General features: G+C 35.4%; 1 protein-coding gene across 1 annotated transcript in view; it reads right to left on the reverse strand.

Moving 5' to 3' along the window:
• The window catches only part of LOC150094129 (uncharacterized), a 244,865-nt gene that overhangs the window by 215,867 nt on the left and 5,782 nt on the right, over positions 1-23,216 (reverse strand). The window contains exons 3-4 of the mRNA XM_090412408.1: positions 17,900-17,937; positions 4,003-4,061 (exon numbers count right to left, since the gene is read on the reverse strand). Of these exons, the coding sequence (XP_090268534.1) occupies positions 4,003-4,061; positions 17,900-17,937 (97 nt within the window). The remainder of the gene's footprint in view (positions 1-4,002; positions 4,062-17,899; positions 17,938-23,216) is intronic.

The following is a 23,216-nucleotide window of genomic DNA, read 5'->3' on the forward strand; positions in this document are numbered from 1 at the left end:
TCATCTCTATGGTAGGATTAATATTAAGATAATATCTATGAATATTCTCTATATAAAAATCCACACATTATTAACAATGGCGCAGTCGACAGGATATTGCTAGCAGTAATTTCATTCGACTTTGCAACTTTAAAACCAGACTGAGATTTCTCTGATTTGGCTAGAAAAGTCTAGGAAGGCATTCACTTCCAAAAAAAAGGCTGGTTTTATTGACATTAAATATTCGTTGATCACAACAGTTCCCTTTTTACACAATTTTCTTCAAAATCTCTGGATATCTCCTTATCTGCACTTGCAGCTTCGCCTGTTATATATAATATGTAGACTATTTCTTTTTTTGAAATGCTCAAATCACCCAGCACTAACGTGGAATTCTTCTTTTCCATCATTGATAGCCCCTTTGTTTCCAGGCTACAGAAACAATCTTTTTGATTTAATAAGGCCAGTGTTTAGCAGGATTCGTTTTTGGTTACAATCTTTGATCCATGTAAAAAGAAGTCTCTCCAATTCAATCATTATAATACTTTGATTTCAAGTGCATGCATGATGAACTTGAAGCAGCCTTACCTTTCTCTTTGTATTCAGCAGTTGATTCACCCATTTTTGTGTTCTTGTCCTATCTTTGCTTTGGACTTGCCTTGTTCATTTTTCTTTATTATTTCAAGTTCTTCTTCCAATCAGATTACTTTTCAAATCATTTTCACACTTCTATTTTTTGCTCACTAATTCTTTTACTCATGATTAAAGGTTAGGAAAATAATTTAAAATAAAAAAGTATGGAAAACAATTGCACGAGATATGATCAGCAAAATGCTGCAAAGCAGACGCCATAAATTTTGGCAGTAAATTTGGAACATATTGTACGTGGAAATAGTGTTGTATGCCACTAAAAAATAACTCTGTAAAATGTTTCAAATCGGTAACTAAATTATTTCATCCTGGTGAGTGACTTTTTTAAAATAGTTATCCATAAAAAATGTATATAAGCGCACTAATCGAATTTGGATATCGAAAAAAAATGATGCAATATTATTCAATCATTATGTCACAAGTATCCTTAAAATATCAAATAATTACTACTTCCCAGAAAAGTATGGCATGATCACTGTCACCGACTGGTGGTGAATTAGTTATATTCTTAATAGAGACCCCTTCTTATGCTATGAACAGATCTAATGCTTTTTGACCTCAAGTTCCTTCTTTCATATGCTGCTTGAGAAAGTTGTCCAAGAAATTAATAAATTAATCAAAAACGCACTAATCAGGGGCCCATTAATTGAGAGATTGCTGTACATGCTAAACCCTAGTGATAAGCACTGGACATGGCATCTCTTGTTGATTGATAACTAACTGATAGCTAATTCATGAATAAACAACTTTATATCTAAGGGAGGAATGAACTTGCATTCAACTAAGTTGCAAATGTTCATCTCAGAAGGTGAAAACATTATTAACCATAACATTACAAATGGTCTTGTCAAAGGATCATATCATCACTCATCAGGCATTTAACATAATGATAATTTCATTTGTGTGTGTATTAATCCTTAGTGATAAGCATCTCTTCTAGTGAACAAAACTTTGTTCACCAGAAGAGATACTGTGTCCAGTGGCTTATTACAAGTATTATCTTTGCAAACATCACTATTAGCAAATGCTTGTGTTGACTAACTCATCTCTGACTGAGAAATTTTACCTATTAATATATATATATATATATATATATATATATATATATATATATATATATATATATATATATATAGTTTGTTTGTTTTTCCTAACTGGATAGAGGCTATGATTCTGTATTAATGTAGCCTGGAAGAGGAAGTAGAAGGATGGCCATATATGTACAGTACAATGGCTGAAGTCAAAAACTCCAGCTTATCACTTGGCCTATACCACAGCCCAAAACAAGTGCAAGAAAATCACCAACAAATCCAAAGCAGATTTCATTAAATGCTAAATGCAATAAGCTTACCTCCTATCCAAGTCAAGCCTTTCTGGTCCCTTGCTTTGGCTGTTCACTTCCTGATAGTATCATGGTAACATCACCTAAAGTAAGGCAGATCTTTTGACATCAGTCTTTTCCTCTAACTTCTACACAGATAACCAAAAAAATCAGCTCCTATAATATTGCAAAACTGTTCATGGCATGCCTCCTCTTATCTTTTATCAGAAAGACATAAGAAAAATCCACAATAGTCTTGACATAAATAAGTCTCCTCGTGTAAATAATATCCCTCCAAACATGCTCATGTGCTCCAGAATTAACATTCACCTTGTATTACCTATATAAGCTGTCATCTACCCAACACTACGGATGCAAGCCTTTATCCAGCATGTCCCTAAAAAAGGGGAGATAAATATCAGCCATCAAAACTATCTTCCCATCCTCACCTCAATTCTCTCACAAATGATGGAAACAGTCATCAACAACCAGCTTCTTTGCTATATGGAGATCCATCAATCAATTAGTGATCACTGTGCCTTTTAAATTCAATTCACATCATGAGAGAGGAATCTTTACATGTGTTTTTTTCAACTGAAAGTGAGTTAGCTAATTTCATACATAGGTAGCAGGGCTTTTTCTCCTGGAAACTCAGGTTTTTTCATCCCACGTACAGGACAAATTGGCCTTCAGAATATACAATTTACAGACAAAAAATACAAGTGATGGTGTTGGGCAGTAGATGCTGTTGTGTGTAGATGATGATGGTAGTAGTGGTTCTGTGTAGTTGTGGAGAGGGAGAGTTGTAGAGAGTAGAGTGCACGTCCTCGATGAATACTTGAACTCCTTGGAGGTGTCACAAAATAATAATAATAATCACCAATATGGATTCCACCATTCCCATTCTATAGCAGACCTCACTCACATTACACATTGACCTTTGGACACAGACCATGGAAAGATCTCGAGAAATATGTGATTGCTCTTCATATTTCCAAGGCATCTGATCATGTCTGGCATCACATCTTATAGTCTACCTTCTGCCCTCTGTAACTGAACTGCAAGTTTCCTGCATAGTTATTGAGGCATGTTGCAGATGGCTATCTCTCATCATAATTCCTTATCAGTGCTGAAATACCCAAAATTCTGTACTCTCGCCCATGCTTTTCCTCCTATACACTAATGACTTCTCTTGCAAATGTTATTCACAGTTTTGCAGATGACAGTACTTTCCAGTCTTCTCCTTCTTCATTCAGGAAACCTTTTAGTATTCAAAAGATTCAAATTTTCAAAATCTTCCATAACCAATGTCATAACACTAATCTCACTCTTCTGAAGTGTAGTGAAGACCAGGGCGATCCATCTAACAATGAGCAGTCTCTCACACTCCAGTCACTTTTCTGATGTGCATTCCTGTTTACACCATTTTACTATGATAGCTATGAAAAAATTAATTACATAGTGGATAAAATGTAACAAAAAGGGAAAAGATTATGTTGAAAAATAGCATATGACAATATATTAGAGACCTCAAACTATCTTTTATTTTTTCATTTTTTACTGACATCTCTCTTTTGGATTGAAGTTATCATGATGGCCACATTGCTTTCAGAATGCTCTTTGTACATATTAAAAGATAGACAAATTGCTGCATGAATATAACCTTCATAACAACTTTAAGACACATATCAAATTAGTAACTCTTATCTATTTTTCTGAGAACAATATTAACACCCCAACCAGCCACGAGGTCTATAGACGTCCAGCAAAATCTGGATACGAATCTGTATCTCCTATTGAATAACATGGATAAGAAGTCCAATTTGGTATCACTATTTCATCCACCATGGCTGGTAGAGCAGTTTATCAAAGGCTCCATTTCAAATTACAAAGTTATCCTTTACAAATTTCTACATTCATATTATAAAGAAATAACAAATAAATCAACCTTGATTCAGTATTCTGAATCCATTTATCATCCTTTGTTGCATAACAGACATTGGTAATCTAGTAAAATATTCAAATTATTAAAAACTAACTAATAAACTAACCTTGTTTCACTATTCTGCATCCACTGCTCATCATCTGGTACATAATGGGCACTGGCAATCTAGTAAAATAAAAGTAGGATCAACAAAAATTTCTCTAAATACAAAATTTGTTATTCTTGATTATATCACTGGAAAATAAATGGTTGGTAAATTATAGGATTTTGTTCCACTTATTTTATTGCTTTTTTTTTAAATCTTTATTCACAACCTGAGATGACTGGCATAATATAAATTATCAATAAAACAAAACTGAATAAAAATAACATGAATGATACAAAATGCAACAGTGTTTAAAAACTTAACTGTTATTGCTGTTAATTAGGAAAGAGAAATGTGTTAAAATAAACTGTTGTTTAACAACACAATAAAAGAAATTTGTAATATACTGCAAACCCAAGGTAATGAAAATGTGTGACAGTTTGAGGGGGAAGGGGGGCCTACAGGTAATTTTGTAAAGAATAAAAAAAGTGACAAAAAGCTTGATTTAGTCCGCATGGTTAGCCTAGTAGCTGTGCACTTTGCAACCACATGCCTGGGGAAAGAGTGTCCTAGGTTTGATTCCCGTCGATGACATGAGGAACTTAAGGATCTTCCTCAGCCATAGCTAAGTTAGCGGGTCATGGGCGTGGACAGTAGGATTTTTTCCCCAGTTTATCCCGGGGTTTTTCATCCTGCAAAGCAGGCAAACCGGCCTTGATAACTCAACACTATGAACATAGGATACACCGGGGTGTAGGGCTGACCACCTTATCCTGTGAACGGTTTGAGGTCCAATGCAAAGTAAAAGAGGGTAAAAGGAAGATGAGATGAGAAGCTTGATTCAAGGGAATAAGAACTCCACATGACAAGGAGAACCAAGATACTAATAATTTGCATCTGAATTACTCACTACATACTACTTTTCTTAGGTCCATAAATGATTTCACACTTTTAGAGTACAAAGGGAGAGAATAATGAGAAGGATATATCTTGAATAATGTTATGCCAAAAAAACAATAAAATAAAGCAAAGCATTTTCTAAGAATATTCTGACTACAAAAACACAGCAGTACATATTTTAAATTCCCAAAATAATCTGAAAAAATTTATTAATGTAAAAAAAATTCAGTTACTGAATTATAGTTGACTTGTTGATGAAGAATAATACAGAAATAGAATGTAAGGTTGTCTAGCATTTTCAGTGAATAAAAAGGATGAAAGAACTGCAAATGGCAAGACTAAAAGTTTAACAGGAAGATCGAGATATTTTTTATATATATTTTTAATTTTGCATATTTTTTTTCATTTCATTTCTCATTCTCATCAACTCACCTTTCAAGTCTTGCATCCTGGCAATTACAGTATTTGTTAGTCTATTATTCATTTCCCCATTCCAACATTCCTTTGCTTTCACAGTGCTGCTGGCTTTTGTTTCTTCAGCTTCTGTAGTTCCACTCACGTCTGCATGGTCAGCCAGTACCTATGCGCTTTGCAACCATATGCCTGGAAAAGGAGTGTCCTGGGTTCAATTCCCATTGCTGACGTGAGGAGCTTAGGATCTTTCTGACATAGTCAAGTTAGCTGGTCTTGGGCATGGATTGCAGAGTTTTTCTTCCTAGTTTATCTGAGTTTTTTCATCCCGCAAGTAAGCAAAATGGTCTTGAGAACTCGACGCTTCTACAGACATAGGATACACCAGTAGGCATAGGGCTGACCACCTTATCCTTGTGTACGGTTGCAGTTAAATGAATTGAAAAAACCCTTGACACCACAAAGTAAAAGAAAGAAAAACGAAGAAGTTCCACTCACTTCCATTCCATGATTTATGCAATCATTTGCTCCTGCAATTGCTTCTGTTCCATAATTCATATGGTCATTTGCTCTCACAATTATGTACTCTTCCATCATCAGCCACTTTTGCATTTAACAATAACTACTAGTCCAACAGAACATCATACTTTCAAAATATCCATATCCTCTCTCATGTGCTGATCAATCTTTCTACAAACACACTCTTCATATTCTGCCATGTATACATGTAGCATTCATGATAACATCCATCCTTGAAAAATTTGATTTTCGTGCAGATAAATTTTTCCAAATTCCCGATCTTGCTTGTATTACCATTTTGTCGTCATTTACCGCAAGCTTCAAAAATGGTAAAAATAAAAGCCTGTTTCAAACACAGAAATCTCCACAATCACTCAGTTACGCTAAGCTATAAAGAATAAACAAAACTACACCGAAACACAAATCCAAATCGCTACCTTACTACAAAAATAAAACATATTTGCAACAGCAACTTTTGCAGCTTTCACGAAGTGGCACTCTAGCACTCTTATTGTGGTCACGGTATTAGGTATTAGGTCAAGGTATAAGGACTGGATTGATGGATACCAGATTCTTTATGATGGTCAGCATAGGTTTGTGAAGGGCAGGTGTAGTTTAGCAATCTGCTTGCATTTTATGATAAAGTGATAAATGTGTTGGATAATAGATTATTTTTGGTTTGCAGTCGATGGCATTGGTGTAGTTGTGGTTCGTGTAGTTGGTGGAGACAGGGAGCTGTAGAATAAGCCCTCCTTCGATGAGTCTTTGGACTCTCTGGAGGTGTCACGTAATAATAATCTGCAAATTTTATTTGCCAGCCTGGTTGGCCGAGTGGTTAGCGGATACGCTAACCACTCGGCTCTCCAGCCAAAAGGCAGCGGGTTTGAATCCCGCCATGGGCATGAATGTTTGATTGTCTGTGAAAATACTAGTGGTGGTTGGCAGATGGTATTTGTGTAGATGATGAAGACAGTTGGGGTTGGTGAAATGGATGGTGAAAACAAAGAGTTGTAAAGTAGGTGATCTCCCTCAATGAGTCTTTGGACTCCCTGGAGGTGTTATGTAATAATAATCTCTTGCCGGCCTGGCTGGCCGAGTGGATAGCGTATCTGCTCTCCAGCCAAAAGGCTGCAGGTTCGAATCCCACTATGGGCATGGATTTTTGTGATTGTGAAAATAGTAGTGGTGGTGACGGACGGTAGATGGCATTGCAGTTGGTGAACTAAGTGATGGAGACAGAGTTGTAGAGTAGGTACCCCTCCCTCGATGAGTCGTTGGTCTCCCTGGAGGTGTCATGTAATAATAATAATGCCCTAAGGCCTAGTCTGCATCCTTTGATCCACAGCTTATCGTAGCATGTTTTCAGTGGTATTGTATCCATAAAAATCGGACAAGATACCAATGGATTAATGTACTCTTTACAAATTAGAGTTGCTTTAGTCTTTCCTCCAATTCCAGACAGTACTTGATCTGGCATGAAAGGGCTTCCGAGAATGAAGGAAAGGGATACTGCTTACCATTGCGAGAAGGTTCTTGAAAGGGATAGATACTGCAATGCTGGGTAGTGGTGCTGGGAGGTATTATGCTTAATGGATATGCACTGAGCTACAAGTGCTGGAAAAAGGAACTACGACTGATGAACAATATTGCAATGTAGCTCTTCAATGTAATGTTTGATTGTTCCATGATTCTGCAGGAGAATTTATTTTGATGGATGACAATGCAACATCACATTGAACATGAGCAGTGGAGACACTTCTGAATATTGAAGATATTAAATGATTCATGTGGCCAGCACGCTTCCCAGATCTAAACCCCATAGAACACATTCAGGATGCAATAGGGAGACATAATGGTGCTCGAAATTCCCCTCCGGAAAACAAACAAGGCTTTATCCTTGCTCTGAAGAAGGAGTCAGCCAGTCGGCATGACAATGTGAAAGCTGCATCACAGTTCGGAGTGGACATATTTCATACTGAAATGTCTCTCCACACAGTTTTCTGTAAGCACTGTACATTAATTCCTTGACCCTGTCTTCAGAAAATTTGTAACTTTTGCCAAAAATGCATTGCAATTTATTTTCTATGAAATTTATAACACATTTTTTGTGTAAAATAATTTTTTACTATGCTGGCAATAAATTATGTCCACATTTGGCTGTAGTCATGAAAATCTTTTCATATACAGGTTACATTTTTTTCAAAAAATATAGTTCATCCTTAGCTTTTGGACAACAGCATATTTGTTAATGATATTTCACATGGATTGACTGGAGAAGTTCATTGATGATGCAAAGTTAGGTAGAATTATAAAAAGACTTTTAGCTTGGAGAAATTATTGGGGGTTGTAGTTTTAATATTAATAAATGCACTTTGGGATGTAGAGATATAAGGCTGTATACAGTATTAGTGGCGATGTGATTCTGGAAGTAGAAAAGATTCGGATCTTGGGGTAATGATAGACAGTAGACTAAAGTTCCAAGAGCACATTTCAAGTGTTATTATGAAGACGGAACATCCTATTGTTGCTATGATAAGATGTACATTGACACGTAAAGATAAGGAGGTGATGGTGGTGGTGCTTCTGTAAAAGGTATTGGTGATCAGATCCCCACATGAACTGTTTTACTCAAATTTGGTCACTTAGTGTTCATTATGATGTGGAGATACTAGAGAGGAACCAGAGACAAATGACCCAAGTGATCAGTATATCCATACAGATGTTCTACAGAATTTTGTTTATGTAAATTAGTGTAAACTTAAATATTCTGTTTCAAATTACCAGTTTTGGTTGTTAGTGCATTTATATCTTGAGAATTGCATGATTAATTGCTTATTTTCGTGTACACACACACACACACACACACACACACACACATATATATATATATACAGTTGTGCACTGTTTACATATTACATTTATGTGTTAACATTAACATTTTATTAAGTGAATGTAATAGAAGATTTGCTTGTTGTTTACTGTATCCAAAATAAGTATTATATCAGTGCACCAATTATATTATATAATTATATTAGGTCATTGCATTAATCGAACTGAATTCGTGTATATTAACACTTAGTAATAACACGTTCTCATTACAGAGATATAACATAATTACAAAAAATAAGTACGAGGGTGGTCTGAAAAGTTCTTGGCCTAACAATGAAAAAATAAATTTATAATTTCAAAATTATTTTTATTTTTCAGCATAATCTCCCTTAAGACTAATACATTTATTCCAGAGATGCTCCAGCACCATTATTCCGTCCCTGTAGTGGTTCTCAGTAAGATCTGCAAAATACCCCTCTACAGCTGCAATCATCTCTTGAATCGAAGAAAAAAGGTGACCAGCGAGGAAGAGTTTTAGTTTGGGGAAGAGACAGAAGTCAGAAGGAGCCAAATCTGGGGAATAGGGTGGTGTTCCAACAATTTGTAGTGCAGATCCCTTAATTTTCCTATTGTCAAAACACCTTTGTGGGCAGGTGCATTGTCCTGGTGAAAGATTTTTTTTTTTTACTTAAATATAAAGAGCCAATAGGCTTCATTTCAGCGATATAAACATTTAAATTAAGGGGATATGATTCCAATCTTTGAGTTTCTTATTCAGTTTTAAAACAATGTGGGATTTAATATCCCCTTAATTTAAATTATGATTTTTTTTTCTTCTGCAAACCGGGTCTTTTGTCATGAATTTTTTCATCTAGTCTGGTTAAAAGATCAGAATAATATTCTCTGGTTATTGTTTTACCCTTTTCAAGATAATTAATAAACAAAATGCCTTTAGCATTCCAAAACACCAATGCCATGACCTTTCCTGCTGATGGAACCGACTTTGTCTTCTTTGGCGCTGTTTGGATTCTGACCGGCTTTTGACTGCTGTTTGGATTCTGGTGTGTAATGGTGAATCCAAGTTTAATCCATAGTAATAAATCGACAAACAAAATCAATTTTATTCTTGTTAAATAACTCCAAGTACCATTCAGAGATTTTCAGAGTTCCATTAATAGTGATCTTTCAGAAAGAAAGATGTTTTTAAAAGAGTTTAAATTAACAGTTGTGGAAGAAATTTGGAGTAACTTTAGGGTTTAATAAATTAAGTTTCTCATATAGGAAGAGAAATGTATACTGGATATTAAAAGTTCCATTAGTACAGTACTGATTTAATGGCTGTTTCAGAGAAAAGATACAGTTAGTTGATTTTTAAGTGCTTTATAACTTTTCCTTGAAAATTCATCGTACAAGAAGAGGAAAATGATTGTGAATCTTGAAGAATAAAGTGAGAAGAAGAAACACTTATGTGCAATCTTTTTTAGATACTATTAAAGAAGGAACGATAGATAGTGTTCAAATTTGAGGATTTTATTGTCAGGTTTGAACGTTTTGTATCTCTACGAATTGGAAATCAGCTCTAAGAATAGGAAGACTTTTTGACTCTTCATGGTTACTGTTGTATTTATTCATCTGGAGTTATTTCTTTGCATTTGGTTGACTTTCTTAAGCCATCTTACAAATTCTTTGCTGAATCTTCTCAGAGGTTTTTTCCTCTGAATAAAGAAGTCTATGAGGTTTGTTTGTTGATGAAAAATACTAAGGATACCGAAACAGAAGATCTTCCTCCTTTGGATGCTCTGTCTGAAAAGACCCTCAGCAGAATAAATTCTGAGGATGATAAGCATATTGTATCTAAATGCTTAAAGCATGTGAGAAGGAAATTCTTTGATACTGTTACTGAAAGCATACTTAAGTTGTCTTGTAGACATGTGATAAAACACTCTGTGATAGTTATTTCAGAGAAGCCTTTTTATTATTATTATCCCATGGTATTATTACACCAGATCATAGAGGTCAAATTCATGTACTTTATACAGCACCTTTTCTGGGTTGTTATAAAGTTCCCATTTGGAAATATTCATACAATTTAGTAAATGCATTGCCGATGCTTCCTCGATGTTACAGATTTTGCAGATGGGGAAGACTTTCATGTCAGTGCTAAACTTGATTGGTCTTGTGTAGCCGGTCTTGAGGCAAGAGATCATGGTAGTGGCACAGCGATTAAACTTGGAGTTGATGGTAGCCCCTGGTTTTTCTGCTGGATGCCAATGGTGTGTGTCATGTTCTGGAGAATCGTTCTTTTTATGTTTTCTTTTTGAGTGGTTTTAAAAAGATCGAAATCTGTGGTATCACTTGATGTTGCAGCCATTTTTGCTACTTCATCTGCAGTTTCATTTCCCTTTAATCCCACATGGGATGGGATCCATTGGAAAATTATTTCGGAATCCTTATGCAGTTTATGTTTTTTGCTATGTCTCTAAGTATTTCTTGATGGCTAGTGTAGCAGTTCTTAATAGTTTGAAGGGCTGCTAAGGAATCTGTGAAAAATATAAACTCCTTTGGGTTTTGTTTATCCAAATGTTGCAGTGCTGTGTTAATGTCTATTTATTCTGCATGGTATGAGTTGTATTCCCAACATGGAGAGAAGCCTATTTTTATAAAGCAGTACCAGAGCCCTCTCAAGGTACACTAAAAGGTTTAAGACCTTGCTTCTAAAATATTTGGAGGCTGGTATTATTCAACATTCTCAGTCATTATGGAACATTACATTTATTTCACTGGAGAAACCTAATGGAGATATCAGATTTGTTCTTGACATAAGCGCCATAAACCAAGCAACTGAGTCCATTAATTTTCTATTTTGTAACATTCAAAAATTGTGCATGGTGCTAAAGTATTCTTAAAGACCTTAATAATGGCTACTATCAGATACCATCGAGAAAAGACAATAAGAAGTACTCTGCATTTTCTATACCTTAGTCCAAGTATGAGTTAACCAGAATACCTCAAGGTGTAAGGAACTCTGCATAGTCTTTTTGGGCACTAACGAATTTAGTGTTCTTGGATTCTTTTTTCAAGAGAACATCCAGTCTGTCCAAAATAGGAGAGATCACAGTTGCAAGGAATTTGATAAACTCCAGGAAGAGATAAAGTTGAACGTTTGTCTTTAGGAGAAGGAAAATGAGAAGACAATTTAATAGAAAGGGGGAAGGTAAATCCCTTTATGTTTTAAAAACATAAAGGGATTTACCATCCCCCTTTCTATTAACATGTTCGCCGGTAAAATAGCCTTTCGGCTTATTAAATTAGAGAAGACAATTTGTTAATAGATGAATACGTAGCTGTTAAATCATATTTCTTTAAAATTCTTGCGATAGGTTCTGAAATACCGGAGATATAAGGAATAGGCACTCGACGTATTAAAACTTTGTTGTTTTGTGGAGGATTATAAGAATTCAGAAGACGTTGAGTACTTTTTTCAGAAAAGCCATTGAGTTTCATGTGTTGTTGGATAATAGAAAGTTCTTTCTGTAGATAATCAAAAGTAGAACAATTAGTTTTGGCTCTTCTGATGAGGTAATTTATAATTCCTGTTTTTTGACATGGATGATGGGCTGATTCTTTAAGAATATAACGACCTGTGAACGTTGGTTTCCTGTATACTGTAGTTGTAAGAATATTTGAAGGTGACCGGATGAGGAGAACGTCTAAAAAAGAGAACTGGTTGTTTTCTTCTATTTCCATAGTAAACTTTATATGATGATGCAAGGAATTAATACTGTTTAAAAAAGAAGGTAAAGAGTTTTGCTGTGAGGCCAAATAGTAAAGATGTCATCTATATATCTTACCCAAAAAGATGGTTGAGAGAAAATAGATGAGAAGAGGACTTTTTCTAAATGTTCTAAATAAAAGTTGGCTAAAGCAGGAGAAAGAGGACTTCCCATGGCCGTTCCTTCTACTTGGCTGTAAAATTTATTTTGACATAAGAAATATCCAGAATGTATTACGAAATCGAATAGTTTTATAATGTCTTGAGGAAAGATGTCAGCAAGTAATTTTAAAGTTTCCTTGATAGGTACATTGGTATATAAAGATTCAATATCAAAGCTAACCATAAGATCTGTAGGTTGTAATGAGACATTTTTTAATTTTTCTAAGAAATCTGAGGAGTTTTTTTAAAAAAGAATTAGAGTTGCCAATGTAAGATTTCAATAATTTAGCTAGATATTTGGCTATACGGTAAGTAGGAGAATCAATACAATCTACTATTGGACGAAGAGGATAGTCAATCTTATGGATTTTTGGAAGGCCATAAAATCTAGGAGGTCTTGCAAAATGAGTTTTAAGTCTTTCAATTGTGTCTTTATCTAAACTGATGACTTCATCTAAGAGAGAATTTAATTTCTTTAGTTGTCTGTTGGTTGGATTATAATCAATTTCATCACTTCTGATAATATAGTGGTGACTTTTGCTTTGCTCGTAATTGACAACATTTCATAAGCAGTGTTTGTTTATGTTGTTTTAAGGATACTTGTGACATAAGACTGAATGATATATGCACATAAACACAAGAAAGATATTTAATTAACCAAATATTTCGGTCTGGAAATAGTAGACCATCCTCAGTGGTATTAGAAGAACAGTTTTTAAAAAAATAATAAATAAATAAAAAATACAAGCTAGAATACTATTATGGATTTTTGGAAGGCCATAAAATCTAGGAGGTCTTGCAAAATGAGTTTTAAGTCTTTCAATTGTGTCTTTATCTAAACTGATGACTTCATCTAAGAGAGAAAATTTAATTTCTTTAGTTGTCTGTTGGTTGGATTATAATCAATTTCTTGATATGTGGAGCGATCTCGAAGCAAAAGAGAAAGTTTTCTTCTGTAATTTGCTGAGTCCATAACTACTGTTGCTTTTCCCTTGTCAGCTTTGGTGATAATGAGGTGAAAAGGAAAGTGTGGAGGCCTTGCTCCATCGTCCCAACCTGAATCGTAATGACTGTATATCTGTATCAAAAATCTGGGAAAGTCTAATCAAGATTACTCATTAATTTTTTTTTTTTCCAATCATGTCTCTACTTCAAAATATTCCGTTTTATACTTAATACTTAGTGATATAACATCACGCGGCGTGTTCTATTTTTAATGATCTATTGTTAGTATTCTAGCTTGTATTTTTTTTTTTTAAACTATTCTTGTAATACCACTGAGGATGGTCTACTATTTCTATTATGAGCAAAACAAAAGTCACCACTATATTATCGGAAGTGATGAAATGAGCTTACCCCAGTGTTGAGAAGATTGGGATATCAAGAACTGTTCTAAATTCTAGTTGTTTCATAATGAAATTATAATTAAATAACTTTTTCTGCACTGTGAAGAAAGAACTTCACAGGTTCTTTCTTCTGTTGGACTTCTGCTCAAGTCCAACACTGGAAAGAAGTAATGGTTGGCACATGATGGTGGTGTTAGATCCTGAATGAAAGAATCTTACAAAGAAATCATTCATTCAGAATCTAACATACTAAACTTCACAGACAAAGAGAAATACCTGCACATCAGCTGAGATTAAATTTTATACATATGATTTTATACATATGTGACCTCTTCACATATGTATAAAATTGCATTGATTTATGTACCATATAATTTAATCTATTGTGATTATTCTAAGATCAAATTAGAGAATGTCTTAAAAGAGGAATTTGTTAATATTATTTAAGCCTCACTTTAGCTGTATAGAGTGATTGTGAGTCACCAGATAGAAATTAAGTAACAATTCTTAGAAGGTATACTACTACACGGTAACGCCGGCGGCAGTAGCTTACACGGAAGGTACGTCGACGCGAGTTCCATGAATACAAGAGCATAACAGCAAGGGATGAACCCATGGGGAGAAAAGATATAAGTCATGTGCAAAAGGGACTCCAAAAAGGGGGCGCTCGATCGAAGAATATAAGGAGATGAGCACCATTTCGGCTCCTCTCTTGTCTATTTGTTTTCCTGGTTCATGGTTCGGAAGTTAGCTGGTGGTTCGAGTAAAATTACAAGGGGATGAAGTGTCAGTGCTATGATGTCGGATGGCGAGCTTTCATGAGAATGCTGTAGGATTCCACGCAGAGTTGAAGATAAAATTTCCAGCCCTAGCAGAATCGAACCCTCGCTGAGAAGTCCCATCGAGAGGAATAGAGATGTTTCCTGAGACGCAAAGAATCGAGTCCGTGATCGACAGTAATTATGAAGATAGCGTAGCCTCTACGCTGCTGTAAGGACAGCCAATAAACAAGAGGTGACCAGACGTATACGTGGTGCTGAAAGACATCAGGAAAAAGTTCGGCAAAGTAGAGTTACTCTATTTTGTGTTTAGAATTCCTTAGAAGAGAGAAAATTATATGTGAATGTAAATTATGAACATTATTCTAAAGAACTTTGTGGACAGACTCTAATTAGATAGTTAACCTCCTTCTGAGAATAAGAAGAATTGTTTGGAAGAAGTCTTTTGTGTTGTATGTGATTGAATTAACTTAACGAGATTAGGATTTGTATTTTTAGTAACTGAGTAACGTTAAAATGTTTGTTTATATTATCTTATGAATAGCTTGCAGAAGGGAATTTTAGCTTAACATACCATTTGCAATCTATCCCATTTTGCAGTTACTGTGTTTTACGATGTTTTTTAACCTTTGATTTAATTTAGAGTATGTTAATCTCTTAACTCGAGTTTCCTTATTTAGTATTCAGTCAAATTGAATGTATGAATTTTTTTAGTGTATTTGTTTTGATATTCCAATAAACATGTCATATTTACCTAAACCTGAGTCATGCCTGATTACAATTACAAACTACCACTTATAAAAATAGAACCTCTTTTGGTGGGAAGGAATTAGAAAGTGTATATAATTATAGATTTAGGTCACGACTGCAGTCTGAATCTATACGGCCATGTTAAAGTAAGATATTGTGCAAGAACGCCTCAGAATCTAGTATTGTCTCCCTGAGCAAGGATCTTTTCTGCTATAGGCTACTGGCTGGCGCAGCATAATATAAATTTGCCAGTATCCCAAGAGAAAACAATCCTAGATGTAAATATATTAGGCCTGATATCTGAAGAAGTAAATTAGCGATTGAAAGATAGAATAGGAAGATATAAATCAGTAAAAAATAAAAGCAACGACGCAACAGTGGACTTGAGCAGAAGCTTTTCAGTTGCATTTCCAAACATGTGAAGAAGTGAAAAGAACTGTCAAATAGAAGTTTTATACATGTTAGTCTTTCTCCTATGTCTGAAGAAAGAATAAAAGTTCTGTAGCAGGCAAGAGACTAAGATTCCAGTTTTGTCCATATAGGAAAATAACTGTTGATAATAATGTTGTTGGAAATTGTAATTTGAAGAACACACTGGCACTTGCATAGTTAAGTAGTTGATTTGATGTTGTATATATTTGTGTTTTTTGCAAATTAAAGATTTTTATTTTGGTTACAAGAGTGTGAAAACTCAATCTCTTAATGAACTAAATGAGTTTAAAAAGGGTAATTTAGATTTTCCCCCATATACTTTGAGTGTATGAGGGAAAAAAAAGAGATTCAGTTCTCACACCTACAAAGATACACAACTGCTGACAGGATTTTTAATAAGAGAATTTTAGGTAATTAAGACACTGAGTCTTGTAAATCATTTTGTGTGATATTAGTATATTTAAGTGATTGAGATAATGAATAACTCAAGTGTAACAAGGGAAAGTTCTGGATCTTCATTAAACTTGGGTTATGTTATATAAAACTTTAAAGGTGAATCTAATGAAAATATACCCTCACTCACTCACTCACACACACACACACACACACACAGGAAAAACTAGAGAGGATCCAGAAACAAATGACCAAAGTGATATCGAGACTCAATTATGCAGAGCGGTTGAGGGAATGTAGATTGCAGGATTTCGTAGATAAGAAGAAAAGAGTTGATATGATAGAGACCTTCAAGTTAGTTAAGAGATTTTACCAAATTAATACCGAATGATTATAAAAAGAGTGGAAGATAAGATAGGAAGATACAAGAGGCCATCTCTGAAAGTTGCATAAAGTTGTGGTAAAGAGGGGTGTGAGGAGCAGTTTTTTAAATGAAGATTGGTTGGCGAATGGAATGCACTGCAAATGTAGGAAGTGTAATGATTTCAAGGTTCATTTTTAAGAGAAGTGTTGCTAGTTAAGTGGGCCTCCCATGATGAGTCTACTGACTCTGTGGAGGCTACTGTAATAATATGGTAACTTGCCTGTCAACGATATATCATGTGGACTGACTGGAGATCTTCAGTTATTTGCTGATGATGCAAAGTTGGAAAGAATTATAAGTAGCACTGATGATGTTAAATCCCTTCAGAAAGATTTGAATAGCCTTTTTTACTTGGACAAAAGAGTGGGATTGTAGTTTTAATATCAATAAGTGCAAGGTGCTGCACTTTGGAGTGCAGAAATATAAGGCTGTGTACTATATCGATGGTGCCGTACTGCAGGAAATGGATAAGAGTAGAAATTTCGGAGTGAAGGTTGACAGTAGACTGAAGTTTAGAGGGCATATTTCTAGTATTGCAAAGGTTGCACATTGTAGTGCTGCTATGATAAGAAGTACTCTAACATGCAAGAATAAGGAAGTGGCCACTTTATAAGACATTGGTCAGACCACACTTGGACTATTGTGCTCAGATCTGGTCAACTGGTTTTCAATGTGATGTTGAGACATTGGAGAGGATCCAGAGACGAGTGACTAAGACAATATCAGAAGTTTGGAATGCTGGCTATGGAGAGAGGTTGAAGAAATGTGGATTGCAGGGTTTGGTGGATAGGAGGAAGAGAGGTGATACGATAGACACATGTAAGTTAGAGGATTTTATCAGATTAATCCAGAGGGAGATTATAAAAAAGAGTAGAAAGTGATAGGGGAAAAACTAGGGGTCATTCCTGGATGTTATGCAAAAGTGTGGTGAAGAGGGATGTGAGGAGTAGATTTTTTACATGGAGAATTGTCAGTGAATGGAACGCATTACCAGTGTGTTGTTAATGCAAGGAATGTTAAGGATTTTAAGATTCTATATGATAAATATGTTGTCAGTTGAATGAACCTCCCACAATGAGTCTGTTGACTCCATGGAGGGTGTAATAATAATAATATTAAAGAAACTTTGCATTTAATTAATAGAATGAAAATTTAGAGATGTGGATATTTTGATCAGAAATTCAAAACTTTAAATACTCACTAGTTCTTTATAATTCTTGCTTTCCCTTGATGAAACAGCTAAAAAAATAAATTTAAAAAAAAACAGGAAAAATGAAAATACTTAATCCATATAAATGTAAAGAAATAATTATTAGCTGATGCTAGAGATATCAGCCTGATAACCAAATTAGATAATATATTTGAAAACTGACTGCTATAGTTAGTCCAGCATGCTATACTCTAAAATACAGCAAGGTGAAAGTAGTACAAAGCAATGCAAAAAGTAAGTCAAAGTGAAATAAATCTTTCTGAAATGCTATCATGGTAACTGAATAATGTAAATATGATTTTTGGCATTTAACTACTGCATTAACTTCAGTGTGAGAGAGAGAGAGAGAGAATGAAAGAAAGAAAGAAATGTGTAGGATATCTGCTATTTAGTGTTAACAGAATAGTGATGGCTAATTTTAAATGAATAAATAAAATGCAAAATAATCTGATATCACTAAATAGCAGATATTCTACACATTTTCTAAGGCATACCCTTAAAAAAACGACAAGCAGTTCAAATAATAATAAAATTATATTATGAAGGACAAAACCTACAAGCATTTTTTTTTATTCTTCTGTGTATATTTGACCTGAGAAAATATTTCTTCCAAGATGTTTCATAACAACAATTAGACTCAACTGATTCTGATAATGGCATACTAATAGATATGGAAATATTATCTTCTAAATCCTGATTTACAAATGTGCTCACCATCAGGATTACTGTCTAATTGTAAATCCTCCTCAAAACTTTTCTGGGTAACAGCATCAACAGAAGGGATTTCTGTAGAAATCACCTACTCCTTATTAATACTTCTCAACTCATGAATTATATTCTGAACCCTTTGATTAAAAAGTGTCTAAATCATAATCTTTATTCGAATCATTCTCAAAGCTTTATAACTTCCAATTATGATTTCTTTTATCATGATGCTAATTATTACACTTTTGACTCCAGTTAACATTACCACCGTGTTTGCGTTTTATAAATAGGTTAAATTTATTGTTACTAGAAAAGGAAATAGGGCTAATGTACACATTAGGAGTGGCAACCTTCTCAGGTTCATAATTGAGTTTTCCACTGAGTCTTCTATTGTAACAGCTCAAGACAAACAGTCTACTACAATATTTTGTAGCATTTAAATTAAATTCTTGTACTTCTAATGCACATCCGAAAATCTCTCGACTCTTATCCTTAAAATTGTTCAGAAAAGATTCTGAACATAAAGTAAATATTTCATCTTCTTTAAGGGATAGCAATGCAAAATGGTGCAGTCAAAATGATGCTAATAATATAGTATACTAATAATACTAATAATACGATCCAAAACAGAAGCAGCAAACTATAGAGAGACCAATTAATATCTCAGGGATGGTTAATAAAGTATTGGAAAAGTTAAAGGTAAAATCCAATTGTGGGTAGACAGGAATACAATACTTTAGTGGGCAGCATGGTTTTGTAAAAGGTAGGTCCTGTCTTAGTAATTTATTCACATTTTATAAAAAAAAAAGTGGAGGAAATGGATAAAGAAAATGGCTACACCATGATGCTGCTGAAATCGCCCCCCCCCCCGCATCCAGGTACTATGAAGCTAGTACCATGGATGGGGGAGGGAAATAGTTGAGAGAGACAAACACCAGAGAGTAGTATATAGTGGAGAAGAATCTAGGAGAATGAGAGTGACTATTGGAATGCCTCAGGGTTCTGTTCTATATTATTATCCCAAAACCTCATGGAGTCAAAGACTCATCTGGGAGGTCCTTTTATCACACACAGCTCTTTATACCATGTCTTAAATGCACTCAAACTCCTTGCAGACACCACACTCTCAGGCAAGGCATTCAAATCATTTACAACTCTGCACGAAAAAAACCTGCCTCTCACTCCCCTACTCACACCCTCTTTATACAGTTTCCAGGGATGACCTCTGATTCTCCCCTGATCTCCCAATATTTTCTGTAGAACTTCTCCAACATTGATCCTATAACAACCCCTTACCAACTTATAGGTTTCTATCATATCTCCCCTCTTCCTCCTGTCCACCAGACTCTACAAATTACATCTTCTCACTCTTTCCTCATATTCAACATTCCAGAGGTCATAAACTACCTTCGTCAGTCGCCCTTTGGACCCTTTCCAACATCTTTTCATCATTCTGAAAACCAGGAGACCAAATCTGGGCACAACAGTCCATGTGAGGCCTAATCAAATCCTTATACAATGGAACAAGAATCTCCCTACTTCTACACGTCAATGTCGTCTGCATCATCCCCAGAAGCCTTTGTATTGTCTTCACAATTTTGGATATGTGTCCCCTAAATTTTAGATCCTTATCCACTATCACCTCCAGATCTCTTATTTCCTCCACCGCCAACAATAAATCCTCACCAAGCATAAATTCTGCATCCCATCTTTGTTTTCCAAATTTTAAAATCTTACATTTTGCAACATTGAACTCACATCCCCATTTCTGTGCCAAATCACTCAATTTATTCAAGTCTTCTTGTAAGGCCACAATATCTTCACTACTCTTCATGGTTTGTCCCAACTTTGCATCATCTGCAAACAACTGAATATCTCCATCCAAATCTTCACTAATATCATTAATATACAAGTTAAACAGTAATGGCCCTAAAACAGACCCCTGAGGCACTCCACTAGTGACTTTCCTTTTCCTGGATATCGCTCCCCATACACAACTTGTTGATACCTATCAGATAGTCATTCTCCAATCCAATGCACTAGTCTAATATCCAACCCCATCTGCTCTAGTTTGACTGTCAACTTATCATGAGGTACTCTATCAAAAGCCTTTGCGAAATCTAAGTATATTACTGTGTATCCTTCTCCTCTGTCCAAGGAAGCAGTCACTTTATTGTAATAAGTAAGTAGATGACTAAAACGTGACCTCCCTTTAAAAAATCCATGCTGTCCATCAAAGATAATACCATTGTTGTCAACCCAACTCTGGATCCTAGTTCTCAAAAGCTTCTCCAACAACTTAACCACAACACCTGACACACAGATAGGCCTATAGTTTGATGCTTGAGTTCTATCACCTCCTTTATGAAGTGACACAATCTTGCCCTCCTTCCACTTCTTAGGAACTTGACCCGTGCAAGACTTGTATTAAAAAATATGTCAAGGCCAGCATCAACTTCCTGGCACATTCCTTCAGAATACGTGGTGATATATTATCAAGTCCCACAGCCTTATTAACGTCTAGTTTACTCAACTCCCCATACACCACTTGCTCACTTACCGTCAGTCTTTCCTACCCATCATCAACTGTTCTCAATCTCTCCATGAAGTCACATTCACAAGATTGAAAGACCTTTATGAACTGCTCATTAAGTATCTCCACCACACATTCTGCAACAGCTGTCTTTATACCATTTTCTCCAATCAATGTCATCCTTCCATAATCATATTAGGGCCAATACTCTTTAATTTGTATACTAAAGATATAAGGAAACATTTAAGGGGGAATATTCAGTTGTTTGCTGATGATGCAAAACTGGGGAGGGTAATAGTTGTTGCTAAAGGATTGGAAATTAGGTAGATATCCTGAAGAATGATTTACATAAGTTGGCATCGTGGGCAAATGATAATGATTATCAATTTAATGTTGCAAAGTTGTAAAGGTTACATACTGTGTATCAAGATGATACTGGATTGCAGGAAATTAGTGAGGCTAGGGACTTGGAGATAATGGTGGGCAGAGAACTGAAGTTCAGAGGATATATTACAAAGTTGGCTAAAGAGCTCAAAGGATTACTTGGATGTTTAAACTCACAATAACAATAAAGATAAGGTAATTATTCCTCTTTATAAGGCTACAATTCGGCCACATGTTGACTAATATACATAGATTTAGTCACCTTGGTTTCTAGGGTATCGGGATGATGTGGGAGGAGAGGATTCAGAGATGGATTACCAACTTGGTTACAGGTCTGTGGAATATTCTCTATGAGGATAAATTGAAGGTATATGAGTTGGAAAGTTTAGTTGATAGGTGGAAGAGAGGAGACAGGACAGGAACTTGTATGTTACTAAAGGAGTTCTTCTATGAGATTGACACAAAAGAAATTTTTCAATACACTCATCATGCATTGAAAAATTTCTTTTAAAGGAATACGTATAAGGGTACGCAGGCTAGATTTCTTGCTAAGAGTGAGTGGAATGAACTGCCAGAAGTAGTTGTGAGCATCCTGACAGTGAATGAGTTTAAGAAGAAGTATGATATGTACTGTGTGTATAAAGGTTAGTTGGGTCTCCACACGATGAGTGTTCTGACTCCATGAAGATATCCATGTAATAATAATAATAATAATGAGTGCTTTGGGGAAGGGGAAACAACATCAGGTAACATCGAGTCCGGGGGGGGGGGGGTCGAAAGGGGACAATGATAAGTATAGAAGCAGTGACATTTTTATGCTCTATACTAATGCCAGGAGTATCCGAAATAAAGGAGATGAATAGTGGAGTTGATAGCATCAACCTGGAAAAAAATTATTGGGATCTCTGACACGTGGTTGATGGAGGATGATATAATAACCAGAACTGAAGTGGTAGAGTACAGCATTTTTCGGCAGTATAGGAAAGGAAAACATTGTGGTGGAGTACTGCTTATGATAAGTGATGACTTATGTCCTCTAAGAGTGGAGGCTTTGGAAGGCAGTGACACAGGTGGTTTTGAAAGCATATGGTGTGAGGTGGAAGTGGACAAAATGGATATTTTGGACACTTCTACCTCACGCCTTATGCAAGAAGAATGATTGCGGGAGATTTTAACTACAGCAGTATTAGCTGGGAAGAGAAAAATGCAAGTAGTAAGAAGGGAATAGAATGTCTGAAATTCTTGAGGGACAAATGTCTTCGGCAGCATGTAATAGAGGGAACAAGAGGTTGAAGAGTTTTCGATTTGGTCATAACATCAGAAGATATGAACTATCAGAAGAGCTGATAATAAGTGAGATGACATCTCTCCCACCAGTTGGAGAGAGTGACCATGTGGTTTTGACTTAGAAGATGCAGACATCCAGGTGTATCAAAGAAAAGGGAATGTATGTCCAATTATAAGGCAAGTGATTATAATAGCCTTAGGTATCAACTAGGGGCAGTTCCATGGAGAGCAGAATTGGAAGGCCAGGATATCATTAGTGCTTGGGAAATTTTCAAAGGTTATTTATTAGCAGCAATAGTAAGCTGTATTCCACGGGTGAAGAAGAGGACACAATTTGGTGTAAAGTGGGGGTGAAAAATGATATCAAACAGGAATTGCAGTTGAAAAAGAGATTATGGA

This window comes from Typopeltis vanoorti, chromosome 22 (genome assembly GCF_054136105.1).
Source record: "Typopeltis vanoorti isolate ZY-2024b chromosome 22, IOZ_Tvanoo_1.0, whole genome shotgun sequence".
In the NCBI taxonomy this organism is placed as follows: Eukaryota; Metazoa; Arthropoda; class Arachnida; order Uropygi; family Thelyphonidae; genus Typopeltis; species Typopeltis vanoorti.